The sequence below is a fragment of the Nylanderia fulva genome, unplaced genomic scaffold, assembly GCF_048542155.1.
Source record: "Nylanderia fulva isolate GAGA-0341 unplaced genomic scaffold, ASM4854215v1 Scaffold15, whole genome shotgun sequence".
Classification (NCBI taxonomy): Eukaryota; Metazoa; Arthropoda; class Insecta; order Hymenoptera; family Formicidae; genus Nylanderia; species Nylanderia fulva.
Window position 1 is genome coordinate 3,460,297 of NW_028189730.1, and position 23,069 is coordinate 3,483,365.

General features: G+C 31.9%; 5 protein-coding genes and 1 long non-coding RNA gene across 7 annotated transcripts; 3 read left to right on the forward strand and 3 right to left on the reverse strand.

The window, feature by feature from the left end:
- The first annotated feature begins 39 nt into the window (after nucleotides 1–39).
- Nucleotides 40–3,351, forward strand: Sod1 (superoxide dismutase 1). Its single transcript, XM_029318832.2, has 4 exons — nucleotides 40–306; nucleotides 660–756; nucleotides 1,862–2,049; nucleotides 2,956–3,351. Exons 1-4 carry the CDS (start codon nucleotides 238–240, stop codon nucleotides 3,061–3,063), a joined length of 462 nt encoding a protein of 153 aa, XP_029174665.1. The 5' UTR covers nucleotides 40–237; the 3' UTR covers nucleotides 3,064–3,351.
- A 419-nt stretch (nucleotides 3,352–3,770) lies between these two features.
- On the forward strand, nucleotides 3,771–14,656 carry LOC114943233 (chitin synthase chs-2). Its single transcript, XM_029318828.2, has 18 exons — nucleotides 3,771–4,185; nucleotides 4,764–5,054; nucleotides 5,509–5,727; nucleotides 6,052–6,351; nucleotides 6,477–6,916; nucleotides 6,990–7,251; nucleotides 7,666–7,940; nucleotides 8,417–8,627; nucleotides 8,812–9,053; nucleotides 9,452–9,644; nucleotides 9,988–10,142; nucleotides 10,596–10,895; nucleotides 11,196–11,431; nucleotides 11,733–12,129; nucleotides 12,332–12,508; nucleotides 12,760–12,921; nucleotides 13,387–13,648; nucleotides 14,028–14,656. Exons 1-18 carry the CDS (start codon nucleotides 3,975–3,977, stop codon nucleotides 14,270–14,272), a joined length of 4,578 nt encoding a protein of 1,525 aa, XP_029174661.2. The 5' UTR covers nucleotides 3,771–3,974; the 3' UTR covers nucleotides 14,273–14,656.
- LOC146724093 (uncharacterized) lies at nucleotides 7,687–9,767 on the reverse strand. The gene is made up of 2 exons (XR_014924221.1): nucleotides 9,434–9,767; nucleotides 7,687–9,072 (listed from the first exon to the last, which is right to left on the reverse strand). It is a non-coding gene; the product is annotated as an uncharacterized LOC146724093 (long non-coding RNA).
- LOC114943234 (BRCA1-associated protein) lies at nucleotides 12,275–18,572 on the reverse strand. The gene is made up of 6 exons (XM_029318829.2): nucleotides 17,547–18,572; nucleotides 16,847–17,144; nucleotides 16,549–16,738; nucleotides 16,046–16,364; nucleotides 15,478–15,902; nucleotides 12,275–14,910 (listed from the first exon to the last, which is right to left on the reverse strand). The coding sequence occupies exons 1-6, from the start codon at nucleotides 17,629–17,631 to the stop codon at nucleotides 14,527–14,529; spliced, it is 1,701 nt and encodes a 566-aa protein (XP_029174662.1). The 5' UTR covers nucleotides 17,632–18,572; the 3' UTR covers nucleotides 12,275–14,526.
- On the forward strand, nucleotides 17,607–19,369 carry LOC114943235 (uncharacterized). The gene is made up of 3 exons (XM_029318831.2): nucleotides 17,607–17,994; nucleotides 18,183–18,651; nucleotides 18,772–19,369. Exons 1-3 carry the CDS (start codon nucleotides 17,964–17,966, stop codon nucleotides 19,289–19,291), a joined length of 1,020 nt encoding a protein of 339 aa, XP_029174664.1. The 5' UTR covers nucleotides 17,607–17,963; the 3' UTR covers nucleotides 19,292–19,369.
- Nucleotides 18,642–21,280, reverse strand: LOC114943237 (phosducin-like protein 1). 2 transcript variants are annotated; one of them, XM_029318834.2, is made up of 4 exons: nucleotides 21,216–21,280; nucleotides 20,635–20,873; nucleotides 19,982–20,396; nucleotides 18,642–19,743 (listed from the first exon to the last, which is right to left on the reverse strand). In XM_029318834.2, exons 2-4 carry the CDS (start codon nucleotides 20,836–20,838, stop codon nucleotides 19,514–19,516), a joined length of 849 nt encoding a protein of 282 aa, XP_029174667.1. In that variant the 5' UTR covers nucleotides 20,839–20,873; nucleotides 21,216–21,280; the 3' UTR covers nucleotides 18,642–19,513. The 2 variants fall into 2 exon arrangements, with proteins under 2 accessions (XP_029174667.1, XP_029174666.1); XM_029318833.2 differs by lacking the exon at nucleotides 21,216–21,280 and adding an exon at nucleotides 21,037–21,209.
- Nucleotides 21,281–23,069: the final 1,789 nt, after the last annotated feature.

The following is a 23,069-nucleotide window of genomic DNA, read 5'->3' on the forward strand; positions in this document are numbered from 1 at the left end:
TATCAGCTCGTTATTGGCTATCTTATCGTTTAAAATTTCACCGACATAAATACATATCGTCTATATATACCAACCCGTTCGTGTAGCCGCACGTCAGCGATTTTTCTGCTTTTGATTAGTCGTGTCGTGATTCAGCACAGTTCGGTTTTTTAATTCTTGCATAATCCGAGCTGTCGCACAGTCTGTCGCCAACTATTCGTCCATCGAGGCTTCGACGATCGAGAGAAAATTCGCAAAATGACGATCAAGGCGGTCTGTGTCCTTCAAGGCGAACCTGTTAAGGGAACGGTGTTCTTCGAACAAGCGGTATAAACTTTAGCAAATATATATATCTTAGAGAAGTTTCTGAATCATTTCTGCCACGATTTTCCCCGCAAATTATTTATTCACACTTATTGCGCGTTTATTTATCTCAAATGAAAACATGAAAAATAATGTGCGCATTTTATATATAATATATATAACTTGAGGTATTAAACATTTTTTCATACATTAATTATGTTAAATAGTTTATATTTTCTGATTGATCATTTTTGAAAATGTAATCTTAGGTGATTTTAAATTATTGTCGCTTTGAATTTTTATATAGATTAAAAAATAATTATTTTCCAATTATTTTTTTCTTTTCCGATGTGTGATAAACTTGATTTGCATTACAGGAGGGTTCAAATACAGTGAAGGTGACTGGAGAAGTTTCCGGCTTGCAGAAGGGTTTACACGGATTTCATGTTCATGAATTTGGCGATAACACTAATGGTATATTTCACATACAAGAATATTCAGATATATTATTTGAATAATTTTGTATATGCTTTTCTTGCAAAATCAGAGTAGAGTATTTTGTAATTTCTTAAAAAGAATCAATTTAAAATTTAAAGTTATTGTGAAATTTTTAACTCTGCGCTTCAAATTTCAATCTTGTTAATTTTAGAGAATTTTAGTATTCTACTTCTCAAATATTAATTTATTTGGCAATAAAATTCTATTTTTTTTAAGAATTGATATTTTGTTTTTGCAGATACAGTATAATATTTTGCAAAATGCAAACTTTATATATTTCAATAAGAGAAAAATGAGGATACTTGATTCTTATTTCTATTTTCAATAAATTGTAATATACTATTTCTCTTTTTAATTAAAATATAAGTATAGAATGTATCCAATATAATGAATTTTTTTGCAGCGGTATAAATTGATAGGAGGTAAACTGTTATGTAACATTACGTAAAAATTATAAGGTACATAGGTTATCTTGTTTGCACTTGTAATTTTCTTATAACAGTTTATTTATAGAATTATGGGTCTTATCATCTTACAATTAATCAAGTTATTTTTTATGAAGTCACATATTATTTGAGAAAAAATATATATGATATTAATATCTCTTTCTTTTTGATAATGGAGACAGAGGGTAGAGAGTATATGTGATATCTGACATATGTATTATACTGTTGCTTTTTTTAATTTTTTAACACATGTCAAGTTAACTTTTTTCTATCCTTTATTTATGTTAGATTATAACTTTATTTTGAGATATATTTAATCAATATTAAATTAACTTTATGTCAGATTGTATTTTATTTTATTTTATTCAAATAATTATTAGCTTATTTCTATAGTTTATAAAACAAATTTTAAATATCTTTATGAGATATATTATTTATTCAATATTAAATGAACTTTATGTGAGATTGTATTTTATTATTTTATATTTTTTATTTTATTTTATTCAAATAGTTATTAGCTTATTTCTACAGTGTATAAAACAAATTTTTGTTTATTGTCTTTTTCTAAAAATGATTGCGTAAGCTTTTTACAATCTTTGAAATCCAAATTATAGTACATACGTGTGTTTATACAGGTTGTACAAGTGCAGGGGCTCATTTCAATCCATTGGGAAAAGAACACGGTGGTCCGACCCACGCTGAGCGCCACGTTGGAGATTTAGGAAACGTGGAGGCTGGTGCTGATGGTGTCGCGAAGGTCAACATCACCGACTCCAAGATTCAGCTTAGCGGTCCGCACAGTGTCGTCGGACGAACTGTCGTGGTACGCGTCGGACTTTAATCTCTTTAGTCTCCTCGTCCTCCAGTTTGCGTCATTCCACATGTCATCCTCGTCTTCTTACATTGTTCTAGTTCCCATTTGTGTGAAGATACAATCAATCAAGTTTTATCGTTTTCACACTATAATCACTTACATAAATTAAATTAAAAAAGAAGAGAGAAATAGATAATTGCCATATTTAAACTTGCGCTAACAATAGATTAATCAAGGCTTTATTATCTCACACTATAATTGCAAACTTAATGAAATTTAATTTAGTAGCACTTGAGAATAAAGTGAATTCACTATTTCAATTATACTTTATTCTCAAGTACTATCAATGCTAAATTTCATTAATAGATTATTTGTATTTAATGTATACATATAAGAAACGTAGAGTCATTAAGCATTGAAGTAAGTTTTGATGATTTCATCAGAGACATTTGCGCAGCTATAAGAATTCAGGCTCCTGAATCCTCACCGATTGTGACGTCAAAGGCAAGAAAGCACACTGAAAATTCTTAGATGCCATCTAGATCAGACTTGAGCCTCATGTTACAGTCACCTTATAGCTGTTAATTAATTATAAAGGAAAAAGGGTAGTTTTTAAGATATTTTAAGAGTGTGCTAAAGCTACCTGAAGTGTTATTTTATCGAAATATCTTTTTATTTTGGCATAAATGGCATCTAAAAATTTTTTCGAGGAGCAGGAGCCTTAACATATGCATATAAGAAATGTAGAGTCATTACAGTAAGTGCTCATCATTGAAGTAAGTGTTTTGATGATTTCATCAGAGATATTTGCGCAGTTATATCTCGGCTATAAGAATTAAAGAAAATTGTACAATATTTTATTGTGGCTAAGATATCCGTTTTCTCGCTAAATGTGGTTTTTTCTCCAATTTTCAGGTTCATGCTGATCCTGATGATTTGGGACAGGGCGGCCACGAGCTCTCGAAAACGACCGGCAATGCTGGAGCTCGTCTCGCTTGCGGCGTTATCGGCATCACGAAGTAAAAGTGGGTCGAACGTGATTTGTGCGAAAAAAAGAAGATGAATAGAGGTCTCTATTAAAGATATGTTATTTTTTTTTATTTTGCTATGGTGTATTTAGCCATTATTATGCATTATTTTTTTCTTTTTTCTTCGTTATATCAAACACAATAGAAGTTATCAGTTCTTCCTAAAAATATAAACTAACAAAGCGTTGAGCTTCAACCTATGCATGTTATTTGTTATACATTAAATAAGATAATACAAATGTAGAACACATTCCTTCGCAATATATAAATGTTTATAAATATATATCCTTTTTTTATTAACTCTAGAAAATCATATGACGATATGATTACGTATCTATCGATATCGCTTTAGTCACTCACTTGCATCAAAGTATATCAAAGTGTGCTATGTTAAATGAATATTTAGAAATTTTTTTTCCGGATTGACCCTAAATTACGAATCTTATCTGATCTTATCATCAACATCGATGATAATATTTTATCGATCGGTGACAAGACCAGAGGCCGCATCGCGAATACATATCAATTTTAGTGCGGTCTCTGATTAAAGTTGTGAGATTTACAAATATGTCATCGATCAATCCAGAAAACGGACCGAGAATCAGTTTTTACGAGAATGATTATTATGATGACAGCAGTTCAGAGGAAAATGAGGAAGAGGGGTATGTTAGTTGGATCTTCCATTTTTTGCTTGGACTATAAACGCGCTCTTGTAATAATCTAGAAATTAGTCGAAAAGTGTATGACTGGAACAGCTTAAAAAATATATTATTAACAATTTACTAATTTATTAGTACACATAATTATTTAAAATTGTAAATAAAAATGAATAAGTAATAAGTGTCGAAGATACAGGCTGTAGATCAAAAGCTTTTTAGTTCGCAGGAGGATGTTCCACCATGGGACATGTTTAGAAGCTTCCCCTCTCAGATAGAAAGCGGATCTGGAGAGAGTAATCGGTTTTTCGCGATTACCATTTATGTCTTAAAAGTGTTAATTTATGGATTGCTATTTATCATCGTTTTATGCAGCGGTATTGTGGCTAAAACTGCCGTCTTATTTGCAATCTCACAGTTGCAGAAGGGTAGTCATCTGTTGCCGCATTGCGATAATTCAGGTAGTTTTAATTTAATATGCAATTAAAAAAAATTTTTGTACACAATTGTGACCAAGAAAATTCTGACGTTTCGAAGAGTTCAAAATATTTAAAAGCTATTCAGCAGTCTCTAAAAAAAGTTTTTAATATATACACAATTTTGTATTGAAGTTATCAGTTTTGAAATTTAATTTTTTGTTATACGAAATTTTAAAATTAGACATTTAAAAGACTCAAAAATTTAATTAAAGGAAGCTGAATTAAGATTACATATATAAATGAAAAAAATTCTTTAGAGTGTAAACATAAAATTAATTATTTATTGAAACATATAATTATGCAAAGAAGTTTAAATTAAATACTATTTGCATAAAAATTTGGAGAAAAATAATTTTATTGTAATATTAATACTTAGCCCGATAATACTATCGGAATTTGGTCTTATCGTTAATTTATTATATTGCTATGCTATACAGTGTATCATTACATCATCATATTTTCTATTAATAATACACACATTTTGAAGCAAATTTATTTTTATCGCATACTCATTACGCAATATAAATATATATATAGTGTAAAATTTCTGATTTTCTTAGAGGGGAAGGAATTTTTCGAACATACGCAGGATGGCTACATAAAATGGACTTGGTGTCTGATTTTTATGTTTCTCGTACCGGAATGCATCGGCGTGTTAAACGCCTTAGGGCATTACTTATTCAAAAAGAAACCGAGGATGGCGAAAAAACGAAACATCCTGTTCATGATCTTGACAGATACTCTACACACGATCGGTTTGATCCTGTTAATTTTTGTCATCCTACCGGAAATCGAGGCGGTGCAAGGCGCCGCCATTTTTTGTTGTCTGTGTTTTGTACCGGGATTGTTAAGTAAGTTTGTAATTACTGGGTGAGATAACAAATGGCTCGATCAATCTATTATTAACACAAATTTAAACATGGCAATTATCAGTTTTTTCCATTAATTAATCAATTTAATGTATTATTTGTCGTTTTCAAATTTAATTAATTAAATTTATCTATTTTAAAAAACTTGATTTCTTATAATGATAATATATATATATATATATATATATATATATATATATATATATATATATATTATAAGAAATCAAGTTTTTTAAAATAGATAATTAATTAAATTTGAAAACGACAAATAATACATTAAATTGATTAATTAAATGGAAAAAACTGATAATTATATATATATATATATATATATATATATATATTTTATAATGGTTGCCCGATTTGGAACAGTTAATAATAGATGTACATTTTTACTTCCGCCAATTGGATTTGGATTATTAATAATATTCTTTAGATTTATTCTCGCGAAATGATGAGACTCGAAATTTATCGACCTGCCAATCAAGATTATTCAAAGTTTTTGACGCTCTGGCCTTGTTATCACAAATTAGCGGAATGTTCTTGCCGCTTCAACATAACATTAACAAATCATCGACTTGGATCTTTCCCGTCGCTCTTATATTGTGCTCGATTCGTTGGTGGAGCAACTTTGTATCGGTTCATAGCAATATCGGTACGTACAAATGTTTTATATAAATGATAATTATTAGATTTTATAGGCGAGAAACTTCAGAACAGAACTTCAGCAAAAGAATATATGATTTGCATTTAAAAAAGTTAGGATCAAATTTATACAGTAAATTTATACAATTATAATTATCAATTTAGAACTGATTGAATATGCAGAACAGAGCTTCAGCAAAATAATATATGATTTGCATAAAAAAAAGTTAGGATCAAATTTATACTGTAAAATTTATACAGTAAATTTATACAATTATAATTATGAATTTAGAACTGATTGAACATACGGTTTCTTAAGAAACTCTTCTAATAGGTCTGCTACGATTCTTATACTCCATGAAGCGGGATCTCCAGCCGGGTCAGCAGATAGTGCAAGGATACGCGTCCCTTTGCAGGATATTTGTTTTTATCATCGGTGCCTTCGTCGTCAACGTCTGCAAAGGGATAGACGCCGCGAGCTTCTTCTCACCGACATTCACCGAAGAGTACAACATTACTCGGATTTCTCTTCCAAACGTGTCGAAGCATAAGGACTTCTGGTCCGTAGTTAGTTTGCTGCCCCTCTGCACCTTTGCGGTACAAGCCGTCTGCGCCATGATAATGTATCAATCTTGTAAGTTCACAGACAACAAAAATCATACAGATCCGTAAAATGCAAAAATCCAAAGAGTAACAGATTCATTTTGAAGTTGGATATCTTTATAACGTTTGAACTTTTAGAGGAATAAATGATTTCAGGCAAATTCGCCTACAGGACCCATATGCACCAGTTTGGTTTCGCGTTTCCGACGAGTCTGGCTGGTCTGGGAACAGTGCTCCTGATCATGGGACTTTGCGTCGCCAGGAACAACTGCGTCCTTCACGACTCGATGCCGAGTACGGATTACCTCTTCTTCAGAGAGTCTTGGTACGACTCTGAATCAATTCGTACGAATTGGAGCGCATTCTTCTCCGATTGGTACGTTTGGTGTTGGCTGCTGTGGCTGATGTCGCAGATATGGATCACGAGACATTTGTGGACCACCCAGAATGAAAGGCTGGCACTAGCGGAAAGGATCTTCTCCATCATCACTTACGACTCGCTTATGATTGAGCAGTGTTTAGCCTTGAACAGAAAAATGCAGAATGATAATGCTGATGAGGGCAATGAGGAGGAAAGCAAAGATGGCGAAATTCTAGTAAAGGATTGCACGATATCTTTATCTATCTATCGCAATCGCATATTTATTATAATCGATGCTGGAATTTCAGAATGACGACTTCAAGATAGAAATGGATATCGGTTTAGACATTGGAAGGGATCAGGATTTTGGCACAGATCCAAACATGACGGTCGACAAACGCAAGGATCGTGTCACCAAGATATATGCTTGCGCTACGATGTGGCACGAAGAGAAAAACGAGATGAATCATTTGATGAGCAGCATCCTGCGACTGGACAAGGATCAGTGCGCGATGCGCGTCACGCAGAAATGTTACAAGGTTCAAATCGCGGATTATTACGAATTGGAAAGTAAGTCGCGTTCATTACATAAATTGGGAAATTGCTTTTAATAATCACAAAGGAAATCACAAAGAAAAAAACAGCCAATTCCATCGAAAACTAAAATCATATGTATTTGGTCCTTTATTTGAAACGACTGACACTCACGAGGGAAAATTCTGATCGAATCTATTCACATTTTTTTATAAAAGAAATTAAAATTACAATTACTAATACACGGGAAATTGCTCTTAATATAATCACAAAGGAAATCACAAAGAAAAAACAGCCAATTCCACCAAAAATCAAAATCCTGTACCTATTCATAAATCGAACTTATTCACATGTTTTTTTATAAAAGAAATTAAAATTACAATTTAATCTTCTTCTATTTTGCAAATATTGTTTTTTTTACTGACAAACTCATGCATTTTTCTTCCGCAGCACACATTTTCTTCGACGACGCCTTTTGCTGCATGCACGGTTGCATTGGTTTGTGCAACCACGACGAAAACGAGACGCAGGTCAATCAGTATGTGATAACGTTGGTCGAAACAGTCCAAAGTAATGTGGAGAATTTGCGAATGCCTTATACACCGCCTATTAAATATCCGACGCCTTACGGGGGTCGTCTTGTATGGACGTTACCTGCAAAGACTAAGCTGATTGTTCATTTGAAGGATAAAAATAAGATCAGGCACAGGAAACGATGGAGCCAGGTATTTGAGTGTAGAAATCAATATATACAGGGAGTCCCAGACTTGTTGTATCACGTTAATAGAAGATTCTTGAGACGATTTTTCCTCAGCGAAAATGTCCAGGCACCAATAATTTTCGAATTATAAACGATTGAAAATAAAGCTTTTTTTGTAAACTAAGCCTTGTGAAAATAAATTATTAACAAAACTACATTTTTTAGTTAATTTCAGGTAAAGTACTTTAATATAGAATTTTAATTTATGGTTTAGTTACAAAGATACATGATTTCAAAAATTGGGAACATTGAAAAAATGGTGATCTTCCTCGACATTTTCGCTGAAGAAAAATCGTCTTCAAATAACCTTAGGTGTCTCCTATAAACGCATCAGAAGAAGCAAAAGTAGAGTTTCTTTTTCTTAGAGATTAAAGAAAAATTCATGTAATATTTCAAAAAATTGATGTACGATTCAAGAGATGTCCTGTGTAACTTTTCAAGGTGATGTACATGTATTATCTTTTGGGCTACCGTCTGGTGGGTCTATCGATCGAGATGGATCGTAAAGAGAACATTGCCGAGAACACGTACATTCTCACCCTGGATGGAGACATTGACTTCCGACCTTTCGCTGTCAAAATCCTGGTGGATCTGATGAAAAAGGATAGGGATCTTGGTGCAGCATGCGGTCGAATTCATCCTGTTGGATCAGGTATGTGTAAAAGATGCTGGAACCCTTCAATTAATATCCAATATAGAACGAGACAAAAATACAAGAAGGCGAAACAAATATTTAACTTATTGGGGTAATAGAAGCTCTTTTCAAACAAGTGTTTTTTTTATATATAAAATCTCTAATCTATGCTGAGCATCATCTGAATTTATTTTCCACGCAGGTCCAATAGTTTGGTTCCAAAAGTTCGAATACGCCATCGGTCACTGGCTGCAGAAGTCCACCGAGCACACGATCGGTTGCGTCTTGTGCAGTCCAGGCTGCTTCTCGCTTTTCCGAGCGAAGGCCTTGATGTACGTGATGGCGAAATATGCCACCAAGTCTACTGAAGCTAGACATTACATTCAGTACGATCAAGGCGAGGACCGATGGCTCTGCACGTTGCTTCTTCAAATGGGTTTCCGAGTAAGTTGTTTTAAATAAACTGGAAAAAAGAGGCAATTAATCACAGCATCAGTTTCTAAATGAATCGTCCAAACTAGCCAAAATTTTTGTTTATTAATTAGAAATTACAACGTTTCGACCATATGGTTGTGGTCTTTTTCAAGTGTAAACTGAAAAAATGATACATAATTTTTTAAAAACAATTTAAAAAAGAAACAGTAGTACACATAAAAGAAAAGATTGTGAACAATCTGAGTACATACATTCTTGATGGAAACAATCTTAACTTTGCAATCAACTCAACATATTTGAATTATCAAATTCATTTATATAACTAACTATATAAGTAATTTAGAAACTGATCCTGTGACATGATATACTATTTAAAGAAATCAATTTACTTCTCGTCTTCTCCCTAGGTCGAATACTCGGCGGCGAGCGACGCGTACACTCACGCACCGGAACTCTTTAAGGACTTGTTCATACAACGTCGTAGATGGATTCCCTCCACTGTCGCGAATATATTTGACTTATTGATAACCGCCAAAGTGACGAGAGAAGTGAACAATGATATCTCCTGGCTGTACATCGCTTATCAATGGGCCTTGATGGGTGTGTCTTCATCAGCGTATAACATTAATTATATATTAAGAAATTATTATAACAACTCAACTGGCTTCAATACTTTTTATTAATTAACAATTCATAAAAATGTTAACCGCAGACAATTGTCTTATAATTTTTATGAATTGTTATATAAAAGTTATAACCAGACATAAAAATTATAACCAGACGATTATCTTATAATTTTTATGAATTATTAATTAATAAAGAACATTGAAGCCAGTTGGGTTGTTATAATAATTTCTTAATTTATTCTTCACTGGCGACACGTAAATACTCTGATATTAATTATATATTTTTAAAGTTATATATTGAAATTGATCGTCTTAAGGGAGCACAATCTTGGGACCGGGTACAATATTTCTGATGCTGGTCGGTGCATTTGTTGCTGCCTTTCATATCGATAACTGGACCAGTTTCTGGTACAATCTGATCCCAATCAGCATCTTCATTGGAGTCTGCTTCATCTGCAAGGAACGCATTCAGGTATGTGATTCGAATAATCCCAGCAAACACAGTATATAAATATTATATGCATGTAAGTATTCAGCATGTTACATGTAACATATGTATTAGTTGTAATTTCCCACTCATAGATGTAACATTTTTAATATAACATATATTACATCGTAGTTATATTGTCATTATATCCTAAGACAGCACTGACTTATCGATACATCAATGTGCTATACATACAATGTAATATATGTTACATTAAAAATGTTACATCTATGAGTGAAAAATTACAACTAACATATACATTACATGTAACATGCTTGATTACTTACATGTACATACATAACATTTGTATACCTGTTTGTTGGGATATTTTATCCCTAGAGACATATCTAAGAAATTCTTTCAAGATATGACTTTATTAGACTTTATTGTAACGTATAATTGTTAAAGTACCTGTTGATAAAGCATGGTTTTGCGCAGTTATTTGTAGCCCAGGTCATCAGTGCTATGTATGGGCTGGTGATGGTAATCGTCCTGGTGGGAATTATGCTACAAATCGCCGAGGATGGATGGTTGGCACCTAGCAGCCTTCTCTTCTTCATTGTCGCGTGCCAAATGACAATAGCTGGCCTGCTACATCCCCAGGAAGCGCTCTGTCTGCTGTGCGGCATCATCTATTACGTCACGGTGCCGGCCATGTACATGCTGCTGACCATCTTCTCTGTCTTCAACGTACATAACGTCACGTGGGGTACGCGAGATTCGAAGAATGCGAGTGTCGTAAGTGTCCGATGTTTGTTAAACGTTCTTCGAGTTATTCAGAGATGAAAATTATTTAAATATACCTCGAAAAAGGAGGGTTACAGAGGACTACTTCTTCAAGATTTATCGGTTTTTCTCTTCTTTTCTCGCCTAAATTAATTGATATTTTTTTTGCGAATTTTTCTTTCCATGCTTTACTTTCTTTATAGACTTTTTGATAAAATATTCTGAAAAATAATCATACGTTATAAAAATCATTAAAAATGTTATCAAATCAATTAAAAATAATCATATGTTACAATAACGAAAAAAATGAAGAAGCCTCAAGATGAGCAGAAGAAATCTACAGCAATTGGCAATATATCCGAATTCATGAGAAGAACGGGGAACAAGCAAGATGGGAATCAAAAAGGTTCATTTGAATTTTCCTTGGGGGATCTTTTTAAATGCGTCTGCTGCATACATTCGGGAATAAGTTATGAAGAGAAGCGGTTGAACGAGATCAACGAGACCTTAGAACAAATCAATAAACAGCAGAATATGATATTAGACAGGTGTGGACTCTTTTACAATCATTAAGAAACTCATCAGTCATCTATAATTATTTATATCTAATTATATCATCTATAATCTATAATTACAAGATGTAAATAGAATCACAAAGATATCTTTTATAAATATTATATAATTATTAATATATATATATATATATATATATATATATATATTATAATAAATTTTAATAATAAATTATGAAAATATAAATTTTAATTAAATAAAATATCACTAAGAGATTTGAATTGTCCAAATTGACTTACTGATCTTGTAAGACTTAATTATATTGATAAATTACAGACTGCATGCAACAACAAACATGGAAACAAATAGCGTTGTTCAGTCATCTTCCAACGCTAATATATATACCAAACAATATTTTCCAATGGAAGAGATAGTAGAGGAGGAAGTCGGACACGAAGAGAGAGAGCTACAACACATGAGCGAAAAGAGCGATCATGAGAACGAGATCTACAAAGACGTCGACGATGTTGACGACGAAAGCGATGTTCTAACGCAGGTGTCAGGAATGTCTAGCTACGATCGTTCTTCCAGCTTCCTCATTAGTCCTTATTGGCTCCAGGATGAAAGAATGCGAAAGGGCGAGGTGGATTTTCTATCGCATTCCGAGGAAGAATTCTGGAAAACATTGATTGGAAGATATCTGCGACCGATTGAAACCGACGAAGAAACTCAGGTAGAAGTTTGATCTGTTATTTTTATCTCTGTAAAAAAGAAGAATAAGTGAAAATAATTATATAATATAAAATTATATAATGCGAAAAATATGCGAAATTTTCTGTTTCATGATATTGAACAGTAAAAAGAACAATGCTGAAATATTACTAATTATTTGCTATTTTATTGTGTCCTATTTTTTAAATAAATTTTGTTTATAGAATAAAATAACTGAGGAGCTAATGAACTGCCGCGATGCCTATTTATTAAAATTCTTCATGATAAACGCTCTGTTCGTGCTGATAGTATTTCTTATGCAGTTGAATAAAGATATATTGCATTTTCAATGGCCACTGGGGATGAAGTACAATATTACATGCGTTGCGACGAGATTTGAGGTAAATATTTTGATAATAATCATACATATTATTATTGGTTCTCATCAACAATATCACGTATATTTCTTACATCTAATATATCACACAAATCTTAATTTAATAATCTCAATTTTGTATACGATATTAATCGTAATTGTATACAACAATTAAGATTATAGAGCTCAATACAAAAGTACAATAATTTCTAAGCTTCAAATTAATTAATTCCTAATTACTACGCGTCTTATGACATGTATTTTAATTTTTTATAGGTGCACTTGACAAAAGAATATTTAAGACTCGAGCCGATCGGATGCCTATTTATTGCCGCATTCATCAGCATCTTGGGCATTCAGTTTTTCGCTATGTTAGTACACCGATTCGGTACATTCACTCATGTGCTCGCTAATACGAAACTTCCTTTCTGGGCCAAGGTAATATATTTTTAAAATAAAGTTTATCTGTAAAAATATTTTTTTTTATATATTTTGAAAAAAATTGAACAGATTTTTATGTTTTTTTTAAGTCTATTTTCAGAAATACAAAATAGATTTATTTTTACAAGAGAGATGAAAAATATACAAAATTTAATTTTAAATAGAAAATATTTTCTTTCTCTTCTTACAAAAATAGTCATTTCATTTTTCTCTTTCGCTTTTATGTAATTTCTCTTTGCTTTATTAAAAACTAATTATAAAAGATTTACAATATTTTACGAAAATCGAATCATTAAATATTTAATCATTATATAATAAAGAAGAAACTGGAAGAAGGAGGGGTACTTCAAAGATTTTCTGAAGATTAACTGGCGTTAATAAAAATAATAAATATAAATTCTTATATAAAAATAGGTAAAAAATTTTGTTAAGTTTAATTTGATAATTTTTGCCTTTTCCTAGATAAAATCCTGGCTACGTTTCCATGGCCCATATTCTCAGCAAACTTCTTCGGATTTCGAAAAAGATGCTGATAAAATAGCAGAAGGGCTTCAACGCATGGCACAAGAGGATCTGATTTATGAACACAGGCGAAGTACCATGACATCTCCTGGTAGACGAAGAACTATACAGGAATTGACAGATATTTCGCAAGGGTCGTCGAAGCTGATGGGAAACTTTGAAAGGCTGTTTCGACGAAAGCTTCATGATCCGGATGCATCAGGTATAGTTTCTTTTACTCTTATTTCTGTACATTTTTTTTTAATTCAAGAATGTAAGCGCTTTCACAAATTAATTATCAAGGACAAATACAAAGTTGATATAAAAGAGAAGACAAAAAAATTTCGAAGAACACAAAAGATTGAAAAGTTTGATATTATTTCACTGCCTTATATATAATACAGTATATATATATATATATACATACATATATATATATATATATATATATATATATATACATACATATATATATATATATATATATATATATATATATATATACACACACATACATTGCTATGCTAATGCAATGTCGTCAATTTTCGTCACATTTATTACTTTTATGTTGTTTTTTGCTGAGAACTTTGTTTATTTCGCAGGTTTATCGCGACACATGTCCACACGAATATCACAAAGTGCATTTAGCGCCTTAGAACGAAGACGATCATCCATTCTAGAAGCGAAGAGAAAGACGCAAACTCGTAGACCATATGATATTTATGATGATGCTGATAATTTAAGAAGATCTTCGAACAATGAGACTTTTCAACTGCGACCAAGACTATCGAATTCCAATCAATTTCAATATGATAATCCGGGATTTAAACACGACGAGAATACATGAGACGTGATAAGAATTGATTTTGCTTAGTGATATATAGCGCAGACAGTTTATAATTTTTCCTAGTTCGGTAATTTATGATTACTTTTATAAAATTTTGTGATATTAAAAAATTTTGTAATAATTGACATTCACAAAAATATTTTTCCTCGCATTTTCTCTCGAAGATCAATAAAGAATTCATCGAAATATGCAATAGATTAAAGTTTAAATGGATCAAGAAATATAAAAAAAACCTTCAACTATCCTCGCCGACGTTAATACCTCTTGTGACCTTTGTGTCCTCGAGATCCTGACGATTTGTCACTCTTGGAACTCGGAGGAATGACAATGCGACCGGCGGCAATTTCTTCTCGATCGGCGGACTCCTCGATCTGCTTTTGAGCGTCGAGGAAAAACATGAGATCTCGGATTTGTTCTTTCAAATCGGTGGTCTCGGCTTCTTTCGTCTTCTTCAGTTCGGACAATTCATCCTGCAGCTTCTTATATTTCGTTTGCCACGAAGTCTGATTCAGTTGCAGAGCCTTTCTCAGATCCTTCTCTTCGGTCAATTCCGTCTGCACTTGCGCCAGCTTGTTAGTGGAATGCAGTAAGCGCTTCTCCAGGGTCTGCTTGTCGCGATTAAACGTCGCAAATTGTTTCTGTTAAAATAAGAGACATTGGTGTAATTAAGCTGACAAAGAACAGATAATGTTGTGCTTAGATGATTTTAAAATTAGCTAGATAAAGCTGAGATAAAAATATGTAAATTTATATTAGATAAGATGAAGATTATTTTGTTTTAAATATATCTAGATAAAAGATAAAAATTATATGGCGATTCATCTAGACAAAATTAATTATGTAAACACAGTTATAGAAAAATATAAATTGCAAAAGAGATAAAAATATATGTATTCATATTTTTATTTATAAATTTTTATCTTTTACTACTTAATTCTCCTATTTAAGTATTTTCATGCTATGATTCTAAATCAAAATTACCTGAAAATTATTCTAGATAATTTAGTAAAGACAATACTTTTTTCATCTAAGATGGAGATACATTTAGATAATACATATTTTTATGATCTATATAAAAATAAGATAACGCCAAAGTTTCATCTAGATAATCGTCTATATAATTTTATTTAGATAACAGCAAACACTGAGAGCAGATGAGGGAAAAGAAAAAATTGTTCACCATTAACTTGAAACTGATTGTCTACCTTGAACTGCGAGTTTTCCTCGAGCACTTCTCCCAACTTATCCCTCAGCTCGCTGATATCCGCCATGGAACGTTGCTCCAAGCGACTCAGTCTCTCTTCAAAGTACTCCCGTTGTGTTTCCAACTGCGACGTTAGTAAATATGTAAATTCCAGCTGCACAGAGTCGACCTTCTCTTCCACGGCGGCGCCCTCGCTCTTGGTTGCGGGTTGACCACCCTCCACCATCTTACCGTCCTTGTCCTGCAGCAGTCGGTGGACAAAATTATCACCCACGTAATCCCAGACACGATTGTTACCCAGCTGCATCGCGTAGCAGTGGTGTGTCTCCTGGTAATGTTCGAACGCGTGACCCTGGTGATAACGCGAGCAGCCCACATGGCCACAAATCAAACAAATCCACAGTGCATCATTGCTGGTGTCTGCAACTAAAGACGTTCATGTAAAGCGCTGTAACAAGTTTCGATTTCGATAGATTCAAATATTCGAAGAAAATGCAAATAAAATGGAATAAATTTTTAAAGAATTATATATTTGCATCAAGCTTAAAACTCAGCAACCAAATGCTTACCACATTCCATGCAACGACTATCGGCTAATGGCTCGGGTGTTTGTGCGTATCGACAAATCGGACAGGACGTATCGCCCCACTTTACGAGGCAGCTGGAGTGGAAGGTATGGTTGCACAGTATTGTCAGAATTCCGTCCACGCTCTCGTCCATCCTTTCCAGACAAACTGGACACGATGGTAATTCCGTGTGTCCACTCAGAGGCATTCCGTTATCTCCTACTTCGACTCTAGATACGAACACCATGTGACAAACCACATCTGGCTCCAGAGAATTATATGGCGCCCCATTGAAAGTTTCGTAGAACTCGCTCGCTGCGCTCTAAAATGCAAATAGATATTTGTCAAACTATAGTCTCTAATTAATTCTCCACTACTTATTATATATTTGTACAATTTCTAGCAAACATTTTAATTTAATTTTAATTTAATGCTAGTTTAATTTCGTACATCAAGTCGATGAGTTTTCTCTGAAACATCAAAGTATCAAATTTTTATTTACTTACTGATGATCTGAAGGTAATCAGAGCCATGTACAGATTAGGACTGCCATCTCTGAGAATTCTAAAGTGTTGTATGTTCTGATGGCAAGCTGCTGTGAATGTTAAAAGATCGTGGCAAGTCATTGTTGCTGGAACCGACAGAATACAGATGGTATGACTGCGATCCGCTGCACAGCGCATCTCAGTCAATTCACTATGTTAAAAAAATAGAGAAATTAAACAAAAGAATCAACATCTCAAGTTTTTGATATAATTGTTAATACTATATAATTTAGTACAGTAAAAAAAAAGAACTACTCACTCTTCTTTATAAAGATGAAGTATGCCTTTTGTAACTTCGACAAAAGGATTTCCAGAGATAAAACTTATTTGATCCGGGGAGGTGTTGGAAGTAGCACCGCTGAGTTCTCCTGAACCCGCATTATGATTAGAATTTCCAAATGATGTCTCTTCAGAATTGGACCTTGAGGATGAATGCGACTTGCTTGTGCTTTGACTTGATAACAAGCGGGATGGGTTCTCTGTCACATTTGTGTAAGTCTCCACAGAGATATCTCTCGTTTCTCTGCAACCTTTCATTTTCCTCGCAGCCATGGTACCTAATAATAATTTACAGGATGTTATCCGATCAATTGAAAAGGATACTGAATTGAAGATTCTCAAGATACAATTTTGTGAAACCTCGTGATTTTCTTCGTTTAATAAAAACATTTATCTGTAATTTATAATTATCAGACGATATATTAATTAACGGAATATCAATAAAATTAGATTAGAGCAATAATAATAATATAATATATATAAAATAAATATAATATAATATAATAAAATATATTATATATAAAATAAATATAAAATATAATTATATTATATAATAATATAATTTTTGCATAAGAGATCTTGCAATTTGAAAATACGTATACACATGACATGTATATATAATAAAATAATATTAGAAGGTATTGCTATAAATTTTTGTAAATTGTGCAACGGACGTTTACCTTCACTAGTGGCCTCTTCCGATTCCGGATCACAAATCTCGATGCGAATAACGCACAAGGATACCAGGACAGCGGACGAATTCATGCCACATAATTGAATTATGACATGTTATACAAAACATTTCCCATTCTTTGCCTCCTTCCTTCAAGTGTCATCGCCATACTATCTCATCCAAATATTTCGCAGCACACACACATATATGACACACACACAATGACAGATGACACATACCACACTCGGAACAGCTGATTCTCAACGCGTCATCGATGGAGATTGCGCAGAAGTCTGATTTTGAATATTCATAACGGTGTAATAAAATTGCGTTAAATTAATTAATAAAAAATAATATATATATATCCTAAAAAAACATAGACAAAAGATTAATTATCTCTCGATTTAAATAGTGAAAATAAACCATGAGTAATTTTAGTGATCGTCAAATATTGGGTGAGTAACGTATTTTAATTTGCAAAATTATTAGATAAAATATTTCGTTAATAAAATTGATATTTAAAAAAGTGTTTATATATGGCTTTTTAATTGCAACAATAAATGTTAGGTATAAATAATACTTTTTAACAATATCATAAATATTATCTTGTAGATCCTCACAGACATAGTTTTTGTTCTTACAGATATTTCCAATATTTCAACGATCTCTCATAATAGTAGTAGATTTATTGGCAGAATGGATTCGTCGCAATGCTTGTTGGACAATTATTCTAGCATTATAAAAAGTAATAACGATAAGCTCCAAGAAACAGATGCAATTGAGAAAGCGATGAAGTCTTTTACATTGTGCGAGAAAAATGTAAATGAGCACAGAAAAGTCAATATTGTTTATCAGTGCGTGAAGGAAGCATCGTTGAACCACAACAATATTCTATCTGAAAATATAGCAAAAAAATTGCAAATATTGCTCACAAATCATGAACTTGACAAATACATGCATCTTCCTTCATCTACGAATCATATACAAGATAAGCTGAAGCTTTTGGGAATTATTGATTTACCATCGGCTGACTTGAATCCTGATGAAAAATTGGAAATCAAATGCTGTGTCGAGACAATGCTTCGAGAAAAAATACACGATATGATATTAAAGTAAATGTGTTATAATTAAACAATAATCTTATATCAACTTACATACATCAATATTATAAAATCTAATAATACATGTAAATAATTTAATAATAAGACTCTCTGTTTATTTCTACGTTACAGATACAAAGAATTAGGAGGAAATGTCAAAGAGGCATTGAAGAGCGACGAGTGTATTGCAAACAGCCAATTCCTGGAATGTCATGATGTATCAGCAGTAGAATGGAAGAATAAAGTTGAAGAATTAATTTTGCAGTGCAAAAGCGATTGTCTGAAATATACGAAATTGAGCGACAGATGGAACAAGCTGAAGTACGAGGATATGAGCCAAGCAAATTTAGAAAAGGCAGGGCATTTGCTGCTGCAAACGCAAATTGCCGAGTTGCAAGCAAAATTAACAAAGCTTTCGTGCACAATTAAAATGTTCAAGGAGACTCCGACGACTATCGACGCTTTCAAAATGTTAAATCAATTGGTTGAAGAGAAATTAAAAGCAGTTAAAGATGAAATTCGTAAAAAAGAAGAATTAAAGAAACTATATGATAATTTGAAAAACACCGAATACGATGAGATATTGGAGAATTACTTACAGCTTTGTAATGCAATAAAGAAAAAGAAACATATTTTAGATAAGTTAACATAATTTTTTAAATATAAAATTGTGGAATATTTTTTTATAATTAAGAAATATTGTAAAAGTAAATATTTTCCTGCATTTTTATATTTTGTCATCTCTATATTTTATTCACCTTTGATAAATATTCTATATTGTGTAGTTTTTAATTAATAAGTTATTGCGTGCGGTTTGTTAAGAGATCGCGATAAATTATGTTAAAAAAATGATAATATTAAGTTTTCTCTCTTTTCATTTCTTATCAGAAGTTGTTTCGTTTTTCGAAATGATGAGAGGTACACAATTTTTATCGGGAAGCATTCCATGTTCAATGAGAAACATCTCTACATCTGATGAGTAAAAGTCCATTCCCAGGTGATCTGTCATATGTACAAAAGTTCCTAAAACTTGTCCTTTTTTATATACTAACAATGCTGGTAAACCGAATTTTTTGAATTTTTTGCTGAGACCTGCAATTGATCCTGAAAGAGCATAATTTTAAGTAATAAATATATAGGATTCGTTACAATACTTAATTTAAAAAAAATGTTAAGATACATTGTTTTTTCTAAAATTCTTTGACGAAATTTAATAAATTTAAATTTAAATAAAAACAAAAATTTTATTGTTGATTTATAATTTTGAAACTTGATAATAAGAGTTTGTCTAAATAATGAAATTAATGAAGGCAATGAAAATATCAATCTTAAAATTACATACCAAGAATTTTACAAAATTTTACATGAGGATATTCTTTAGCAAGAGATATCAAGCATCCATTCATAGCTTCACAGCCAGGTACATTGTCTTCATAAATATGAACAATAATAGTCACTGACTTGTCTTCTTCATCAATGGCTTGCAAGAACTGGTCTGCACTCTCTAAATCAAAAACTTTTCCAAAGTAAAGCTTTTCTGTTTTTGCAAGCATCTCTTGCATTCTCTGTTTTTGATATTCCAATAGGAATTCATCAGACAATAAATTTGCCAGATCTGGATCTGTTTCATTTAGCTTTTCCTTCTCTTCGTCCAGAGCACTGCGGCATGTTAAACTCAGCTTCTTAAATAACTGCAACTTTTCTTTCTCTTGTGATTCTCGCTTTTCTGCTTCTAGTTGCTTATACCTTTGCCAATCCTGTGAAGAATACACTTCAAATTAGCATAAGAGTTATATTTCCTGAATTTAGTATATAAATATTATATATATAAATTATATATAAAGTATGTAAAAATTCAACAATAAAACTTAAATATAATTGTCTAGATAGTATCGTAGTATCTCTTTTTCACAATTAAGGTGCAATTGTAATATCAAAAGTACAAGTACAAATTATATTATAATTATATAAGTTATACAAGTAATAACTTCGTACCCTTATGACACCTTTCGGTCCTGTATTATTAGAAACCCCATCCCATTCTGCAGGCGCAGCATATTGCGCGTTGTCCTCAGTGCATTTTGCATCATTATATTCTTTCTTATCGGAATCTTCAGAATCATTTTCCTCATCTTCACTAGAGCTGCTGCAATAGTAGTGCAGCTTCTCTCCCAAAATTTTATCCTCCAATGTTGACATAATCTCAGAGTTTTATGTAACAATGGATTATATACCTGGAGAAGAAAATAATAAGAATTTATTATTTTTTAAATTATTATTCATATAACAAATTAAATATACAGGAAAGATTTAAATACATAATATTTGTAATTTAATCGAAGAAACACATTTTTAAAACACTAAAACTTAAAATAATTAATTATCGACTTGAAGAACCTTGTTGAATATTATGCGAGTGGTTAGATTTTTAATATTGTTTTTACATCAGCAGTAAGTTAATATTTTACTGTGCGATATATATTTATATTTTGCAGAATTTAGAAGGAAAAAATTAAGAAAATCGCTGGTTTATATTATTATTGACGTATTGTTTATGTACACACAGGTACACATACTTGGTTTTTGATTAAACTTGTCTAGTAATTTTCAATGTTTCTAGCACTAGATTTTACTCCGTTTGACATTTAGTTCCTCTCGTTCCAATAGGTCGATTAGACGTTCTATTGACCAATCAGAGCAGAGGAATTTTTTGTCTCCTCTGGTCCCCGATTGGTCAATTAAACCATAGTTAAAACTACTAGATTTGCTCAGTTTACTTTCTACATTCGTGTATTCTATGACCGCGTCTTGTGGAAAATTATTCTGCCGCAGTGAAGCGAATAAAAATATGATTTCTTATTCCAGCTGTCAGAGAAGTGTCGCAATTGCATCGTATCAATAATGGCATTTAAATTTTTGTCACAAGCTAAAGGAATAAGAAACATCATTATATTATTTCTCTCACGACCTAGATAAACATATTATTGCGAGTTTATTTTCTAACGATATCTCATCTGAAGAAGATAACGCACATTTGATTGTTGTATATATTTATAATTAAAAATGATTTTTTTTTATTAGACAATACAAGCGCGCGCTATTTATATTATTTTCAATTTTATTTTACATCAATGAAAGTTGTCTATTGATATTTATTTGGATATAACACATAATTAATGTGAATCGAGACAAATATAATCAGCAATTATATTCGCGAGAATGTCTTTTTTACAAAGAGACAATTTTTATTCCTGAAATTTTATTATATCTACATAATTTTAATTCACTAAATTTTTATATTATTATATTATGTACATGTAATTATTCTAATTCACCGAATTTCTATTATATATGTATATGTTTAATATTTTATAATTTTGTTTTATGTTTATAGTTTAATTTTTTATAATTTTATATTTATATAAATATAATTTTTATAATAATTATTATTATACGTATTTTACATTTTTTTCTTTCTTTCTATCAAAACGTGTAATTATCTCTTTTTGAATATAGAAAATGAAATATGAAATATAAAAAAGTGCAGCTAAATATATAATTTCGTTTAATTCTCGCAGACTTAATGAGATATTTACTTAGGATCTTTCTCAGGATATGTATAGAGTATATAATGAAATATTCCAGGTAGCAAACTTTACGTCATTAAACGTTAAAATGGGTCAATATGACGTTTAACGACGTCAGTTTCCTACTTGAATATAATGAATTCTCATACCTCGTGCGAATAAAAAGATTGTAATTTTGATATGAATAAAAAAATAAGCAGAATTAATATGTTTATTAGTCTGTGCACCTATTCTTATTCTGACGATAATAATAAAAGCATAATATATACCAAAGTTTCATTTTATTTTCTTATTTTATCTTTAAGCTAATCTCGAACATATAATAATAAACACAATAATTTTTTAAATTAAAATGTCAATTCTTCATTTGTAAAATTGAAGCTATATATATACATTTATACGTAACATAAAAAAATTCTCTTGTCAATCCAAGCGACACTTCTCGCATAAAAAAATATTTAATATGTCAAAGGTTAAATAAATATGTGTATTGGGTCGTTTGAATGAATGAGTTAAGCGATGAATATGTGCATGTGCGTGCTATCTGCTCGACGACATTGCTTTGAACAATGCAGGAAGTGGAAAGGTTAACCCGTGGAGACAATTGTAGGCATATAGTTGCTATCAGCGTCTGGTTAACCCGGAGGTAAATAGGCAGCCGCGAATGTTCCTACTTGTTGCTTAATATGCAGCGCATATGTAGTACTTCTCTGCATTAGGTTCGCTCCGTCTTTATTCAGCGCGAGTTGTTGAGTTCAACTACATACATCGCATCACGTACATATTGTTTAATCCATGAATGCGTAATTTTATCGTTGTTTAAACTTGTGCACTGAAAAAGTC

What these genes read in the sequence shown, in the direction of transcription:
- LOC114943237 (XM_029318834.2), bottom strand. Translation starts at nt 20,838, where the DNA reads ATGTCAACATTGGAGGATAAAATTTTGGGAGAGAAGCTGCACTACTAT. An exon ending in GACCGAAAGGTGTCATAAGG is followed by an intron (nt 20,397 to 20,634) that starts GTACGAAGTTAT and finishes TATTCTTCACAG; the next exon opens with GATTGGCAAAGGTATAAGCA. An exon ending in AAAATTTTGTAAAATTCTTG is followed by an intron (nt 19,744 to 19,981) that starts GTATGTAATTTT and finishes ATGCTCTTTCAG; the next exon opens with GATCAATTGCAGGTCTCAGC.
- LOC114943234 (XM_029318829.2), bottom strand. Translation starts at nt 17,631, where the DNA reads ATGAATTCGTCCGCTGTCCTGGTATCCTTGTGCGTTATTCGCATCGAG. An exon ending in GGAAGAGGCCACTAGTGAAG is followed by an intron (nt 17,145 to 17,546) that starts GTAAACGTCCGT and finishes AATTATTATTAG; the next exon opens with GTACCATGGCTGCGAGGAAA. An exon ending in TGATTACCTTCAGATCATCA is followed by an intron (nt 16,365 to 16,548) that starts GTAAGTAAATAA and finishes TTTGCATTTTAG; the next exon opens with AGCGCAGCGAGCGAGTTCTA.
- Sod1 (XM_029318832.2), top strand. Translation starts at nt 238, where the DNA reads ATGACGATCAAGGCGGTCTGTGTCCTTCAAGGCGAACCTGTTAAGGGA. An exon ending in CGGTGTTCTTCGAACAAGCG is followed by an intron (nt 307 to 659) that starts GTATAAACTTTA and finishes TTTGCATTACAG; the next exon opens with GAGGGTTCAAATACAGTGAA. An exon ending in ATTTGGCGATAACACTAATG is followed by an intron (nt 757 to 1,861) that starts GTATATTTCACA and finishes GTGTTTATACAG; the next exon opens with GTTGTACAAGTGCAGGGGCT.
- LOC114943233 (XM_029318828.2), top strand. Translation starts at nt 3,975, where the DNA reads ATGTTTAGAAGCTTCCCCTCTCAGATAGAAAGCGGATCTGGAGAGAGT. An exon ending in GCAAAGATGGCGAAATTCTA is followed by an intron (nt 6,917 to 6,989) that starts GTAAAGGATTGC and finishes CTGGAATTTCAG; the next exon opens with AATGACGACTTCAAGATAGA. An exon ending in TCTGCAAGGAACGCATTCAG is followed by an intron (nt 10,143 to 10,595) that starts GTATGTGATTCG and finishes GGTTTTGCGCAG; the next exon opens with TTATTTGTAGCCCAGGTCAT.
- LOC114943235 (XM_029318831.2), top strand. Translation starts at nt 17,964, where the DNA reads ATGAGTAATTTTAGTGATCGTCAAATATTGG. An exon ending in TAGTGATCGTCAAATATTGG is followed by an intron (nt 17,995 to 18,182) that starts GTGAGTAACGTA and finishes TTGTTCTTACAG; the next exon opens with ATATTTCCAATATTTCAACG. An exon ending in ATACACGATATGATATTAAA is followed by an intron (nt 18,652 to 18,771) that starts GTAAATGTGTTA and finishes TCTACGTTACAG; the next exon opens with ATACAAAGAATTAGGAGGAA.